At 40.6% G+C, this 15,332-nt stretch overlaps 1 protein-coding gene across 3 annotated transcripts in view; it reads right to left on the reverse strand.

Moving 5' to 3' along the window:
• dcc (DCC netrin 1 receptor) overlaps positions 1-15,332 on the reverse strand; it is a 367,931-nt gene that overhangs the window by 124,466 nt on the left and 228,133 nt on the right. For all 3 annotated transcript variants that reach the window (XM_054756233.1, XM_054756232.1, XM_054756234.1), the window contains exons 11-12: positions 12,927-13,065; positions 7,029-7,078 (exon numbers count right to left, since the gene is read on the reverse strand). In XM_054756233.1, coding sequence (XP_054612208.1) covers positions 7,029-7,078; positions 12,927-13,065 — 189 coding nt within the window. The remainder of the gene's footprint in view (positions 1-7,028; positions 7,079-12,926; positions 13,066-15,332) is intronic.

The following is a 15,332-nucleotide window of genomic DNA, read 5'->3' on the forward strand; positions in this document are numbered from 1 at the left end:
ATTTTGTGAAATAAATGCATAAGAAATGTGACTTAAAGTCCTTTTTCTCTTCATGACACATTTTTTAACTGATGCGACTTATACTCTGGAGCGACTGGAAAATATGGTACCTTTGAACTAGTAACTATTATATACTGTATTTACAGTGTATATGTTGGGATACGTTGGTTTCAATATTTTAGACTTTAAATTAAGGATGAAAACATTTTGAAACCAGGGATTCAATTACAAAGGCTAGAATGTTTCATGGTGACAGAGAGGCAATATTAACGGCAATGACCTTGTTAACCAGGATGACCTTTAGATCTTCCCTGCACTCGTGTGTCAAACCTTGACGCATGTACACTCATAAGTTTCTCTGTACCCTTTTACCAACTATAGCATGTACTATCGGATGTATCGGATGTGTTTTAATTTATTCCAAAGCAAAGGGAAAACATTGTTATGTTTCTGCTGTTTCCCAAAGGTTATACTGTTTCATCCAGATCCCATTTTTTTCGATGTAACTTTTATGATAGTCTTTTTCTATCCTCTACTGAAGGATTCATTTTTAAATCATATGAGCATCAAAATGGCAGAGTTAGTAGATGTCAGAGAGAACATCACAGATTCCAATGCATCTGAAATGATATCTGATGTAGATTTTTACACGTACCCATGCACACATTGCCTCAAACACATCCACATATCTGTTTGTAGATGCCACAGTAAAAAATGCCCCGACACAGATGGATGGTGCTCCCCGTCAGGCCAATGAGCAGTTTAAAAATCCAGTCAATGTCACTGTGACAGTGGCCACAGAGGAATTCATTTAGCATGCACCTGTTCCCAGTGCTTCTCCTCGCCCTGCTAATTGATTACAGCAGAACTGATTATGGAGAGGAGGAGGGAGCAGTCAAGAGGAGAAAAGATGTTGTACATTTGCCAAATTCCTCCATATTCTGTCTTCCCCTCTCCGACCCCACCTCCCCTCCTCCCTGGCATCAGTGTGCACTTCATTAACTAATTAGCCACTGTGACAGCACAGAGTTGGATGTGTGGTCTCCATGGAAACAACAGTAAATACATGGATGAACATCTCCCACAGAGCCAGGCGGTGGAAAACCAGCCATAAATGTGAATGGCAGCGCCAAGCACGCCTTTATCACCTCACCAGTGACAAAAAAGGAAAACAATCAGAGAAAGATTACCAATAACAACAAATAATTCTGGCCACGTTAGGTATACAGACATAATTAGGCTGCAAGGAATAATATCCATCTGCCTGTGATGAAGCATACTGAACAGTGTTTCTTTTATTTGCTTCATGTGGCAAAATAAGGTTCTCTAAGCAAACAATCTCAGTTTAATGCCGTAAAATCCTGCATAATTGTGTCCTACAGTCACCATTCTGGGTTGTAACAGTACGGGTGGTCTTCAGTTACGTTTCGTGGCTATGTACTTACTCGCATACATTAATTAAAAATGTAATTTTGGTATGTAAACACGAGACGCTCGAGAACTAGTTGCAGCATACACCAGTGAATATATGCGGTGCGCAGCACAAGACTGCAGTGTGTGCCTGCAGCCACACTGAGGAAGAATAAAGTTGCTTATTGGTTAGGACGACAGACTGAAGCTGTTCTAGCTTGTCTTTCAGCATGAACTGATGTAGCCTCAGTTTATGCTCAAAGACTAGGTAGGGCTACAAGTAGTGTTACCCCATCTAGCCTTTGAGCATGAACTGGTGAAGCTGTTCAGATTGTCTTGAAGACATCCTACCAGGCTTCATCAGTTCAAGCTCAAAAACTAGATAGGACTACAGAGTAGAGCCGTCAGACTAGAGCATATACTGATGCGACCGGATATCCAGTTTGACAAGCAAACGATACGACTGCACTGGTAGCAGCCATCTGTATCAATAAGAATCAAGCCATAAATCTTTTGATTCATCGACTGTGCAGACATTCACCGGGTATCGCAAGAGAAGCAATCGGTTGACAGAGTGTCTTTTAAACAAGCAGACTGGGCTGCTTGTTTAAAAGATTGTTTTGCATGCTCCTTAGCTTACCATGACTGAAGACGAGAATGGATGTAAGTAGTAGCAGGCGCAATAGCTAGTGCTAGCTAGCTAGTCACCATGAAACATTTTCAACACATCAGCAAATAAAAAAAACTAAAGTTTGGAATGTCTTTGGATTTCACAAGAAGGGCGCAAAGCTTGACCAGCCAGACCAACAGTATGGTAACACAAGTATGGTAACTTTTTTGCTTTGTAGCTTGTTTACTTTGAAATGTTGCACCTTGTTACCTACCTGGAGTGTTGAAAACACTCCAATGTTGCACGCTTACTATTGTTATGGCATTTTGAGTATGGGATTGTTGACTTTTCCAAGCTAACAGGATTTTTATTGCACCTGTGTGACAAATAGTTCTATTTACTTATCTGTGCTTGGACATATTTTTGCCACTTTTGAAGAGATCTGTCATTATTTAAGGGGCTTTGCACTACAGTGTTCCCAGCTCTATCGCGGTTGACCTTTCGCGGATTTGGTGTTTTGCAGATTTTTTTTTTTTGTGCTTAGCGTATGAACGCTGATACAGGCAGAGCCTAGCCCTTTAAGAAGAATTGCATTGTGGGAAGTTGAGCGTCTATCTCTTCCCTCTCATGTCTGCCTGCACCACCCATTGTTTTTTGCATCCTGATTGGCTGTCGACCATTGTCAATCTTGCTTGAGAGTGTTTAAACAAGAGAGAAATGTGAGAAAATGTTATTGCCTGTCTGAAAAGTGCATAAAGTGTACGGTGTGGGGTTTTACAGCCTTAGAACATATAAATCATTGTAAACAAATGAAGTTAGCTACTTCGCGGACTTCACTTATTGGGGGCACCAATTTTGGGAACCTATCCCCCACGATAAACGAAGCAACACAGTATTTATTTGTATTTATTGTTATATTTTATACAGCTAGATTGATAGATCGATGTTTATTGTCATTGCACACAGTATACAACAAAACTTAGCTTGGTGGCTCCACTTCCATTTCTAGCAACATGAAGACATGTTAAAACTTAAATGTTCTAAATCCAAATTTAACAGGTATAAAAATATAAAATATAGAATGTAAAATATTGATCCCATCAAGCAAAAAGATGTTCACTCAGCTAGTCTTTTTTTGGTCTGTGTCTAAACAATAAATGCATTTGACATGTTATTCTGTTGCCTTTATTTTAGCCAGTGCCTTAAAGCATAGTTAGGGATATGGTGTGCTCTTTTACACACTGGAAAATACTGTAAGAATGCTACTTTCATATAATTGGCATCTTCATTTTATAATGGAAGATTAAAGTCTCCATCAACAAACATTAACCGTAGAATCGAACCAAATCATATTGTTTGTACACTGCATTGAATCGTATCAAATTGTTCTGTTTTTAAAATATGTCATTTTTGAATCATAGAATAACCTGTGTATCTAGATTCAAATCAAATAGTCTATGACAAAGAGATGTACATCACTAATTTAGGCTGGATAGGATTACAGACTACAGCCGTCCCATCTAGTCTTTGAGCACGAACTGATGAAGCCTGCCGGATGAGAGGCGAAACATCTTCAAGACAATCTGAACAGTCTAGCTTCATCAGTTCATGCTCAAAGACTAGATAGGATAGCACTAGTCTGTAGCCCTATCTCGTGTGTGTTGCTGCTCAAAGACTAGATAGGATAGCACTAGTCTGTAGCCCTATCTCGTGTGTGTGGCTGCTCAAAGACTAGATAGGATAGCACTAGTCTATTCTTTGAGCATAAATGGAGGCTTCATCGCTTCATGCAGAAAGACTACATGGGAGAGTCTGTAGTCCTAACCAATAAGTGACGTTATTCTTCCTCAGTGTAGCTGCAAGCACACACTGCAGTCTTGCGCTGCGTGCCATGCACATTTGCTGGTGTGCGCTGTAACTAGTTCTCTATCATCTCGAGAACAGGCTAGAGCCGTCCTCTCTAGTCTTTGAGCATGAACTAATGAAGCTGGACTGTTCAGATTGTCTTGACGTTTCGCTTCTCATCCGAGCAGGCTTCATCAGTTCATGCTCAAAGACTAGATAGGACTGCTAAGATCGAGTGGTCCACAATCACGACCACGGCTGTTGCTTTGAATTAGTTTTACATGAAGCATTTCTATTTTTCTATTGTCAAATGCCAGTTTACTTTTAATAGAGGACCAACCACAGCTGCGATTCTCTTTCCATGCTGTATAATATTAGTGGTTTATTAGTGGCGTACACACACTGGCTGGGTTAAATTGGCCTATCAGATCAATTAATTTGCCTGTTCTTTCTTTTATGCGTTCTTGGTGAAGTGGCCGCAGGCTGTACTGAATGTGGAATTGTGTTGATGTTCATAATTTTTTCATGAAGAGAAGAATACAAGTGTTGGGCGGGGCTGCTGCTACTGTTTTGTATTCAAATGCATCTGGCATTATAAAAAGCAATGAACGGCAATTCCATTTGCAACATTGTTAATGCCAATGCCTTCAATGCAGAGAGAGGAAAGAAGGGTTTTTAAACATTCAAATATTGCTGTGTACTTGCCGCTGTTGCAGTAGTTTGACGGATGGATGCATAAATAAGTTTTGAAAAAAACAATACAACTTTAAACAGATTGGCCATACTTTTGTCTTGCGTTTCAGTATGCAGACCTGTACTGAGTGCAGCATTCTAAACACGTCACCGGCTTTTATTGACTTGCACACACACACACAGCCACCCACACACACGAGCGATCAGGTGAGTAAACACTCACAGAATTCAATCTGTGATTGTTTGTTCATGTCCTCCGGGTGAAAGCTGCAATCACATCAAATGTGCCGATGTGTGTGTGCGTCTGGGTAAGAAGAAGGTGGACAGTCTCTCTTTGCACCAACATAAAGTATAGTCACCTTAACATTCCTATTGCAAAATACAGTAGACTCTCGGTTCCCAAAGTGGGGTACGCTAACTGTGATGGGGGTACGTGAATAAAAATGAAAAAAATAAAAAATACAAGCGCACCCGAACGCCTCATGGCGCGAGGATAACAGAGTTGTTCATTCATTGTCGTTCATTGCTCCGTGTGCATTATATAAATAAATAAGTTTGATGATTATTTTCTACATTAATAGTGTTTAATCTTGAATATTTCATTTATATTGGTGTTCCAATCCTTGCACGGCGCAGCGGTGAAAACACTGAGTGGGAATTCCCCCTAAAATGAGGCTTTATCGTTAGTTGTATACATTTTTGTATTTCGGATACTGCTTTATCACACTTGTTAAACCTTCCCCTTCAATTTGGTATTACATGAATATGCAGATTTAAACCACAGGCTTGTGAATGGACAAAAATGTAAGCTCAAATTCAACCCAGTGAAAGGGAAGCATTCCAAAATCAGACTGGAATAAAAAATATGCAGGATGATTACTTATCCAATTATCAGTGCTCACTTGATCAAAATGTGACCATGACACATACGCATTTTTGACCCAGACTATGAAATTAATTACCAAATTAATTAATATTCAATATTAATGTTCAATATTTCAATTTGTTTTAAGTGTGCAGGAGTAGGGGGTACATGGCTTCAGGTCAAATGTCTGAAGGGGTATTCCACTGTAAAGTTTGGGAACCACTGCAGTAGACATAAAAAGAGAAAATAAGACATTTGAGACATAAAAAAGACTCGTGTGTTGCGGTGGTAGGGGAGCCGAGTGGGGGGTGGACAGCAAGTGATGTCCGTGGTTCAGAGTTGAGTTTTACTTGGCGAGGGTTACGACCACATCAGTAGCCCGTTAGGGATTATTGTGCCTGTTGTGAGATCATTCAAACCTGCAATAAAAGGCTGTTGGTCTGGCAATCAAGTCTGGTGCTTGTGTGTCTCACCAAACATTACAATAACATTAATGACACCTAGTCATTCGGGGTGTCTTAGAATAGTCGACTATTTGGCGATTTGATTTGGAGGAGTCTGATTTGCTGTTGAATCATATAAAAAGATCAAGTTTGTAACATTCTGACTACAGTACATAGGGGGTGGCCGCAGCTGCTGCTGAACACACATTTTTACAAAGCATGTCTTCATTTTTGTTATAAACAGCCTATTTTCATACAAAAACAGTCTAATTTGTGCTAATACATTGAAAACCCTAACGAAAGTGATACCACCCATGTATCGTTGGCGGGCAGAGGCCCCACTCCACTGTATCCTGACGACCATCATTTGACACCACAAAAGAGTAAAACCATTCCTGTGTGGACATGCCTCCTCCTTTAGAGGATAGATACATTGGATCTTCCACCATTGTCTCAGACTACAGCTGTCCTGTTTAGTGTTTGTCTCAGCTAGTCTTTGAGCATGAACTGCTCAAGCCTGCGGATGAGAGGTGAAACTTCATCTCAGACAGCTTCATCTAAGACAACCTGAACAGCCCAGTTGCCATAAATGCAATGCCCTGAGAATACAATGACCTGGATGAATGAGAATATTCACAGGCGTCCACGTCACTGAAAATCCAGTCCATGTTTTGCAGCACGTGTGTACATTTGAATCAAACAGAGCCGAATAAAACAGCATAAAAAGAAACAAGAATGAATATCAAAAATGTTTTCAAGAAAGTAAGTATTCACCACTACTGGTAGTAGCTGTCACTGCACAACAAGTCCCGGAAACGCAATCGGTTCTACGCATTTGCAGAACACGTCTACATCCAGTCAGCCAATTTTTAGGCATGTGTATTCTACGCCATCCGTCAATCTAGCTAATCTTTTGAACGCATATTGTTTTGAGAAGCCAAACTCTTCACTTAACTGTCCCCAGCAACTAAGTGGAACTACGTTCTTCATCACAGAAATCTGACCAGAACTGGATTTAGGAGACCAAGTGGGGGGTAAGTCGCTGTTATTGGACTACAATGCTGATGGGGATGTCATACAACTTCATGTCAAAAAATCTTAACTATCCCTTTAAAGTGCTCAATCATCTTTCATTGCAAATATCAGATAAATGTCGACTTACCCTCGACAGCACAACCTCTAAGGTGATGTTCTGGGGAGGAGCACTGGGTACTGCATCCAAAAAGACAAAAACACACAAACATCAAAATGCATCACAGTAAGCACCATCTACTTTCTGGTACATAAACATACACAGAAAAACACGGACAAGACAAGACAACGGAAGTTGCATTCACAGACACTGCGTCATTAAATTTGTATTTTTTTTCCCCAGGCAAAGACCCGTGACCCACTGAAAACCCACTCTTGAGTCACGACCCACCAGCAGAGCCGAAACAGAGCCAAATAATCAGTGTTTTAAACCATATGTTCGTATCATCTGCAAGTCGGTGGTGTTCCTATATTTTGGGGTTAAAAGACGAATTTATAGCCAAAGAGGGACAGCACCTTTAAAAAGTCAGGCAATTACCATCGCAGTGCGGACACAAGCCAACATCCCCCAGAACCTGGGTCCTGCGGTACATAACGTAATAAGTGCCACTGGTAATAATTGACATGTTACATTAAATCAAGGGTGTCCAAACTTTTTCCACCAAGGGCCACATACTTAAAAATGAAAGAGTGTAAGGGACACTTAGATATTTTGTAAAGCCACACATATAGATATGCTAAGAAGTTATATACTGTATATTTCAAGAAAAAACTGCATCTCAGCTTTGTGATATAGGTGAGGTGAAAAAGCCTATTATGAATTTCGGATCCTTGCTTTTTTTCCCCGTTTTTGCTGTTGCATTTTTCTCCATATATTTAAACCTTCTCCTGAAATAATCTTCGTAAATTTCCTTCTTGTAATACTATGATTTTCTTCCCATAGTATTATAGTATTAATTGTTATAATTTTGGGACTTTAGAAAAATATACTTTCAACTCTAAGTTGACACTCCTGCATTGAACACTAAGTCGTCCTCTGGGAATAACAATTTGACTGATGGTCACGTTGAAAGCCTGACAAAATGAACAAAAAATGAACCAAGCACCAACAGTTATTGCATGTGTGGGCCAGGCAGAACGTACAAAGGCCACACAAAGACTTGAATTCAAACCAGAATCTTCCTGCTGTGAGGCAATCACTCTTCCAAAAAGTCATTTTAAAAATTGTGTCAGTAGCAGAGTACTGCAGAGTACTGTTCATTCACACAACACGGCTCCAACAGTGTGTGACTAAGCACGCTCACATGACCTGAACAGGAGGGAGCTTTCCTACTAGGTCACCTTCCTACATCTTCTGGAATGTAAAGGCTTTCCAAGTGATGCTACGGATTTTATTCTCCTTGCTTGCGTGCGCGCCCCTCATGTCAGAGTCCGTGGGGTGATGTGCTGTGGGGTTATGTCGGGGCTGTGACCAGAATGCCCAAAAGAGTGAAGATGATGTGATCTCAGTCGCTGACACCTTAAGCGAAATACTTTACCGTCGAGGTTAGCCATGAATTCCCCTCGCCAAAGGTTAGACTGCACTATAATTACAAGGAGACGCATAACGCCACAAACACATCCGGGCTCTTACCGGTACTTTAAATGTGTGGGAAATTGGTGGCTTTTACCAATACATGTACCGCTACACCCCTAGTGAGAACTGCATTACAATGGATTATGCAGTTTGGGTGCCAGGGTGCTGAACAGACTTTGTTTGGTGTTACATGACCGCCGTCAATCAAATGCGTGACATGAAATAGGAAGCTGACAGACTGACGCGCTGACAACATTTAGCCAGCGCAATCTGTCACGTCAGCAAAACAACACTTGACAGGTGTTGCTGTCCACACACACACACACACACACATGCATGCGCCCCCCCCCCCAGCCCTCCACACACATTCTACTTCCTTCTGAACCATCAAGATGTCATTGCGAGTCTTTGCTGAATCTGAATCTTCATATGGCAATTAAGATAAAATCACAATAGGAGACGCACACAATAAGATAAAAAATAATACAATATAAAAAAAAAATTGCTTGGCTAGAGTTCTTATAACTAGAATAGATTTTTTGTGACTTAAGACTATAATGAGTCCTAAAATAAGAAATCAGGTCCAAGTTGAATCCAGTTGTTCTTGTCACATAGCTAGATTTAAGTAAAATGTTCTTATTACAAGGTAAGAATTAAGCCAAATACTCTCATACGATTTATACATCGAGATAAGATTTGCTTTTAGAGGCTAGATTTGAGCAAAAAGCTGTTACATATTGCAGAGTTAGGAATATTATTCTTTAACAGAGGTGTCAAACTCAAGGCCCTGGGGTCAGATGTGGCCCATCACATATCACATTTATATGGCCCGCAAAAGCCCGGAAATAATGTGTGTCAATGATGCACGTCACCCTTTTCCTTCTAAATGTATTTATTCTTTCATTTTGACAGAAAAATCGTATCACATGCAGTTCTTCTAAATGTCAATATTATCTGATCATGCAACAAGATATTACATGTTTTTTTTTATAATCTAAAAGAAACACTTGAATGTCTGCTTGTGACTTTGACGTTCTCACTTCACTTCTCATTTCAAAGCAAGTTATCCATCGGTGTGTTAGTAAAAATATCATCATCAAATGCATGGGCAATTGTGTAATAGCATCACGAGGTTGTATTCATACATACCGACAGTTACAAGTGGCCCTCTGAGGGCAGCCATAACCGCAATGTGGCCCTCAGTGAAAACGAGTCTGACACTCCTGCCATAAACAAGCAACCATTTACACTTTTTAGAGTCTCCAATTAATGTGTGGAATGTGGGCGGAAGCCAGAGGGAGACAGGGAGAACATAGAAACACCACACAGACATGTTACAACAGAGATTTGAATCTGATTCTGGGGCCAACATGCTAACCACTTGGCTATCGTGCAGCAAACATGCTTTCTAACAATGATTATAACAACAAATTATTGCAGATAAACAATATTATTGCCCACATTATTTTGAGACCAATTTTTCATTAATGCAATGATAATATATGGCATAACAATGCGAGTGCAGAGTATCAAAAGTAAAAAACTATAGTTTCTCACGAGTATTGAGCATTGTAATAACAATGTTTGAATGCGCTTTTCCATCCATCCATTCTCTATGCCGCTTGTCCTCACTAGGGTTGCGGGGGTACGCTGGAGCCTATCCCAGTTGACTTTGGGCGAGAGGCAGGGTACACCCTGGACTGGTCGCCAGCCAATCGCAGGGCTGTCACGATCTTTTAAATAAAATAAATTAAACAAACAACATAAAAAACTCAACAGTCTCTTTGAGCAAAAATTGCACTTGCGGTAAATCAAATTGCAAAAATTGCACTTAAATAAATATATAAATACATTTCATAAAAATCGGAATCATTCACAATGTTTCTGATTTTGAATCAGTGCCACTTTCGTTATTTCATGACACAAAATTGTGGAATTTGAAAAGAACACTTTAGCGAGGACTCGGGATCGGACCAGTAATCATCGGGTTGGTAAACAACCACTCTACCTCCTTAGCCATGTCACCCAAGCAGAATGTTCCAGTAAAGGAACATGTAGAATCATTTTCCCCCAAAATTGTTCATTCATTTTCTATTGGAAAATTGTTGCAGAAAATATGAAATTACAGTAAATGTAGGATTTCTTTTTCCTGATAGATGACTTTGAATTGGTTTGAATCGGTTTAGAAAAGTGGTCGTTAGCTAACAATTAGGTCAAATAAGAACAAAAAGCAGAGAAATAAACAGATGAAAAATGGTGTAAAATTTGATATCCTTCTCTGCATTCACACAATTTAATACATTTTTAAAAGTTGGAAATGAAAAAAAAACATGCATTTTACCTGTAATAAGTAATAATATCAGTATAAAGTTATAATAAAAAAAAAAATATCCGAGCGGTTGGGAAGAGAAGAAATAATCAGGTGAGCAAAGTGATGCAACTACGATGATGGTTAGAAGAATCAAGAGACAGTTTGAATGTTGTGGTTTCAGTGTAGTCTGTCCAACCACCTACCTGATTAACTGTCTACAGCCTATCTGTTGATCCAGCTGTTCATTATGGGTGTGTGTATGCGTGTTTGTGCGCACGTGTGTGTGTGTGTGTGCAAGAGAGAGAGAGCGAGCGAGCAACGTAATTAGCCCACAAGTCTTGGTTATCACAGAGCGACAGATGCGGAGATGCACAATATGGTCACTCGAATCACGGTGTGCTGCCGCTGCTGCAGCACACATTATATTCTTTTAATTTCTATGCATGCATGTTATTTATGACAACTTTCCTATCTGAGCACCTCCCAGGACTTCAAATTGAAGTTGACAGCCTCGTCATATTCATGCAAGAGACAGCAACTAAAGCTTAGTAACATTTATTGCAATAGGAGATTTATTTCACTAATGCAGGGGGCCTTAAAACTGTATTATCCCAGTCAGTGGCAGTTTGGGGCATGAGCATTATGTATACTGAAGAGGCGGTGCCTGCTTGCCATCAGCTACAGCAGTTCCAGCTACAATTCAGATTTGTCTAATGGGAAGTGTGTGATCACATTGGCTGCTAACAGATCACGCATGACAGAAGCTGGACGCCATTCTACACTCCTGAAAAAAATCTCAAGACCAGGAGGAAATTATACACATTTATAAATGTAAATACGTACAGTCAAACCTCGGTTTTGGAATGCCTCTGTTTTCATATTATTCCCGGACTGGGCTTAACTGTGATATTTGATCCTTTGGTACGCTGATAGCATTGTTTGTTTATTCAGCCGTCTTGGATCACACACCCAAATTTCACGATACTTTCAGCGGAATCAAGTGTCCAAAAACATTTGACACGACTCAGTCTTGTCACGTTATTAATAGACTGCGTGAGTCCAACTGTGTTTGTGATGTGTCTTTAGTACAACTCTCACCCTGAAGTCCACGCAGGTCTAAGGTTGGATCACCTCCGGCTCAAGCGCAACACAAAACCGAGGCCAGGTGCTCGTGCTCAATGTAAGGCCGATGACAAAGCACCTCCAGTTCTTGTCCCAGTTCTGCGTACATGCCTGCGCCAGCCGGCTCCAGTTCTTGCTCGGCTCCATGGACGTGGCCGCCTCCAGCAGGCCAAGGCACTATCCTGCTCACCTGCAGCAATGGCGTACGACTCCTCCAACTCCTCCTTGGCCAAGCACCCAGAGGGGTGTCAATGTTGCTGGACTTGCCGTCCCAGCCGCCCCCCTGGATGGGTTCCAATGACACCGCTGGGCTTACCATCCCAACCGACCTGCTGACTTCTCCAGAGGGTTCCTTCTTTGTTTCTGTTTTGTGTTTTCTCTGGACTTCAAGCTGTAGCTTTGTATTTTGGATCCGGTGTTTCTACATCTTGGAATTAAACCTTTTTAGAGCAACATTCCACTTTGACCTTACTGCTTCCAAGCACTTGGGTCTGCCACGCATTGCCACCAAATTAGTATACTAAGGCTCCCAGCATTTGTGAAATAAATCTGTTTTGTAATAAATGTTATGATGCGTTACCTAATATTATGTGATAAAAATTCATATATATATGTATATATACAGTATATATATGTGTGTGTGTGTGTTTGTGTGTGTGAACTTTATTAGTGTCAGACTGAGAAGACCTTAATTAAAAGACCCAAGGTCCCAAGTGAAATGACTGACAACAGAAAAACACAACATTGAAGTGTGCACAGCTGATCTTTGCCTTTGCAGCGCACACACACACACCAACCATTCACATAAGCCACCAACCGTGACGCGTCATACGTAGCAGATCATACACATCAAGACGATGGCCACGTTTGCGTACTGACTTGAAATGGTATGATTGATTATAATAATTATTGTGGTAGAAATGTCTGCATAAGCTGGTTGGTTGAAGGTTTATAACATAATAACATGTTGCTGACATCTAGTTACCAACAGCAGATAAATGAAGAGGTACAGCACTCACCATCTGATTGGGTGGTGACAATGATGCTCTCTGAGGTGGGTCCAGGTCCAAAGCGGTTGACTGCCAAAACGCAGACCACGTATTGAGTGAATTTATTCAGTCCCTCCATCTTGTAGTTCAATCCACTGACATTGACACTCTGAACACAGATCATTCATAGGACTTTAGACTTCTTCATACTGTACAGTATATTGACAAAGACCAGACACCTTTTTGAAAATATGAATTGTGTGTTGATTAATATGTCTTCTACTGGATTTACAACAGATCTTTCAAGTGACACAATTCAGATTTTTGTAATGGGAAGTGTGTGACCACAGACAGATCACGCATATTCTGTAATTGCGAGCCAGATGGTGTACGCCAATGTACACTCCTGAAAAAAAACTCAAGACCAGGAAAAAAATTATACAAATTTATAAATGTAAATACAGTCAAACCTCGGTTTTCGAACGCCTGTGTTTTCGTACACTGTCTCGGTTCTCAAACAATACTGGGCTTAACTGTTATATTTTATCCTTTGATATGCTAATACCATTGTTTTTTTATTCAGCCACACACCCAAATTTCACAATAGAGTAGACGCCCCTACAACGTAAATAATCCGTTCCGAGAACCTTTATGTTACAGGGTTTTTATGTTATACGAAGCGTAAAACACATGTAAATACATGTAAATGCCCCGATAATCAGCCAATGAGACGAGAGCGGAGGCGGTGCCCCGAAAATCAGCCAATGAGAGCGTGATGCGTCAGAAGGCGTCACCAAGTGTTAGTCTGAACTTGCACCGACTTCAGGCATAAATAAAGTTGATTGAAAAAAAAAAAAGACTTGCACTGACTTGACGCTTTATGTTATATGGAATTTCTTCTGTAATACGAAGCAAAAACTTAAAAACATAAATTCTTTATGTTCTGTGGAATTTATGTAAAAGGAGGTTTACGTTATGCGAGGTACTACTGTACTTAGTAGACAAAATAGTGTGGTATCCTGTACGACACATTCATTTGGCAAACTCATATGCGAATGTTACACAAACAGTCTGTTTCATTCAATGCCCAAATGCCCAAACAAAGAATTTGATGCGACTCAGTCTTGTCACGTTATTAATACACTACATGAGTCCAACTGTGTTCGTAATGTGTCTTTCATAAAAAATGTGCTCTCAACTCACACCCTGAAGTCATTGATCCCCACCTCCACCACCCGTCTATGACATCATCAGCGGTTGTCTCCGGCTCTTTGCTAACTAACACAGCTTTTCTTCCCACAATATAGCTAAAGAAAGTTGCTAGTTCCAGCATTTTAATAAAGAAGGTGAAAAACACTACTGAATTTAAGAAATAACTCATGACAAAACACGAAGGTGATGTCCGTGTGGCTCTCCCTTCCCCTGCTCCCTCACTGCTCATCGCTGTCTTTTTGCCAACAAGAGCGTTAAACAAAGGTAAAAGTGATGTTAAATGTTCATGGATCCATTGGTGAATGTACCTCCCTGTCAGCTAGTGACAATGGAGAAGAGTCTTTCCCAGGAGAGCGGACTAAGAGACGTGTTTGTGTGTTGGAGACACACACAGGGTGTTGGAATTGCACTGCTGTTTATGTGTTCAGGTCAAAATAAAGTTATTGAAGAGACTGTGGGGAAGCTACTGTCGCTTCATCTGCTGTCATTAAAGAGAGGTGTGCCTTGACATCATGCACATGCATTAATGACGCTAAAAATTTTAACGTAATTATCTCTTTCACTGCCAAAGACGTCTATTGACGTCTTTTCAAAGAGTAACGTTGACTGCCAAAGACGTCTATTGCTTTTTTTCGCGAGAGCTACAGATCAAAGTCTTATTCATCTTGTGTGAGAATTTCTGACTTGTGTGAATGTATTTCTGTCCCAGTTGGGGACAACAGTTCTCTTTTCCTCCAACCGGCAGCAACAGATTGTCTATGAAGAAGACGGATTGTGGGGTGAGAGAGGAAAATTTCCAAAACACACGCAGAAATCGAGCGGGATAAATTACAGGCAGCTAACACTGTCACAGAGCTTGTCTGGCGGTGGATCTGCCTTTAGCAGTGACACGATCACGAAAGATAGAGGTGACATGGGTGATGCAGGTGACGTAGACACAAATGCAGTTGACAATGGCAGCCGAAGCAACAAGGTGGTGGTTAGCGTTGCTGAGCCATGTGGTGCGACACCGGAACAAGTTCAGCCTGATTCTTCTGACGAGTGGCTTCTGTCTGGCTCGGTCAGCAGCAGGGATTCATCCCCACATCCAGCAGACCCCACCGTCACTGCCTGAATTTGCTTCTTTGCAGAAAAAGCTTGTTTTCTCTGTTTTTGCTGACACTAGCCTATGTTTATCTTATATTAATATCTAAAGACCCAAAAAGGCTAGAAACAAACTTTTTT

The sequence above is a fragment of the Dunckerocampus dactyliophorus genome, chromosome 17 (assembly GCF_027744805.1).
Source record: "Dunckerocampus dactyliophorus isolate RoL2022-P2 chromosome 17, RoL_Ddac_1.1, whole genome shotgun sequence".
NCBI lineage: Eukaryota > Metazoa > Chordata > Actinopteri > Syngnathiformes > Syngnathidae > Dunckerocampus > Dunckerocampus dactyliophorus.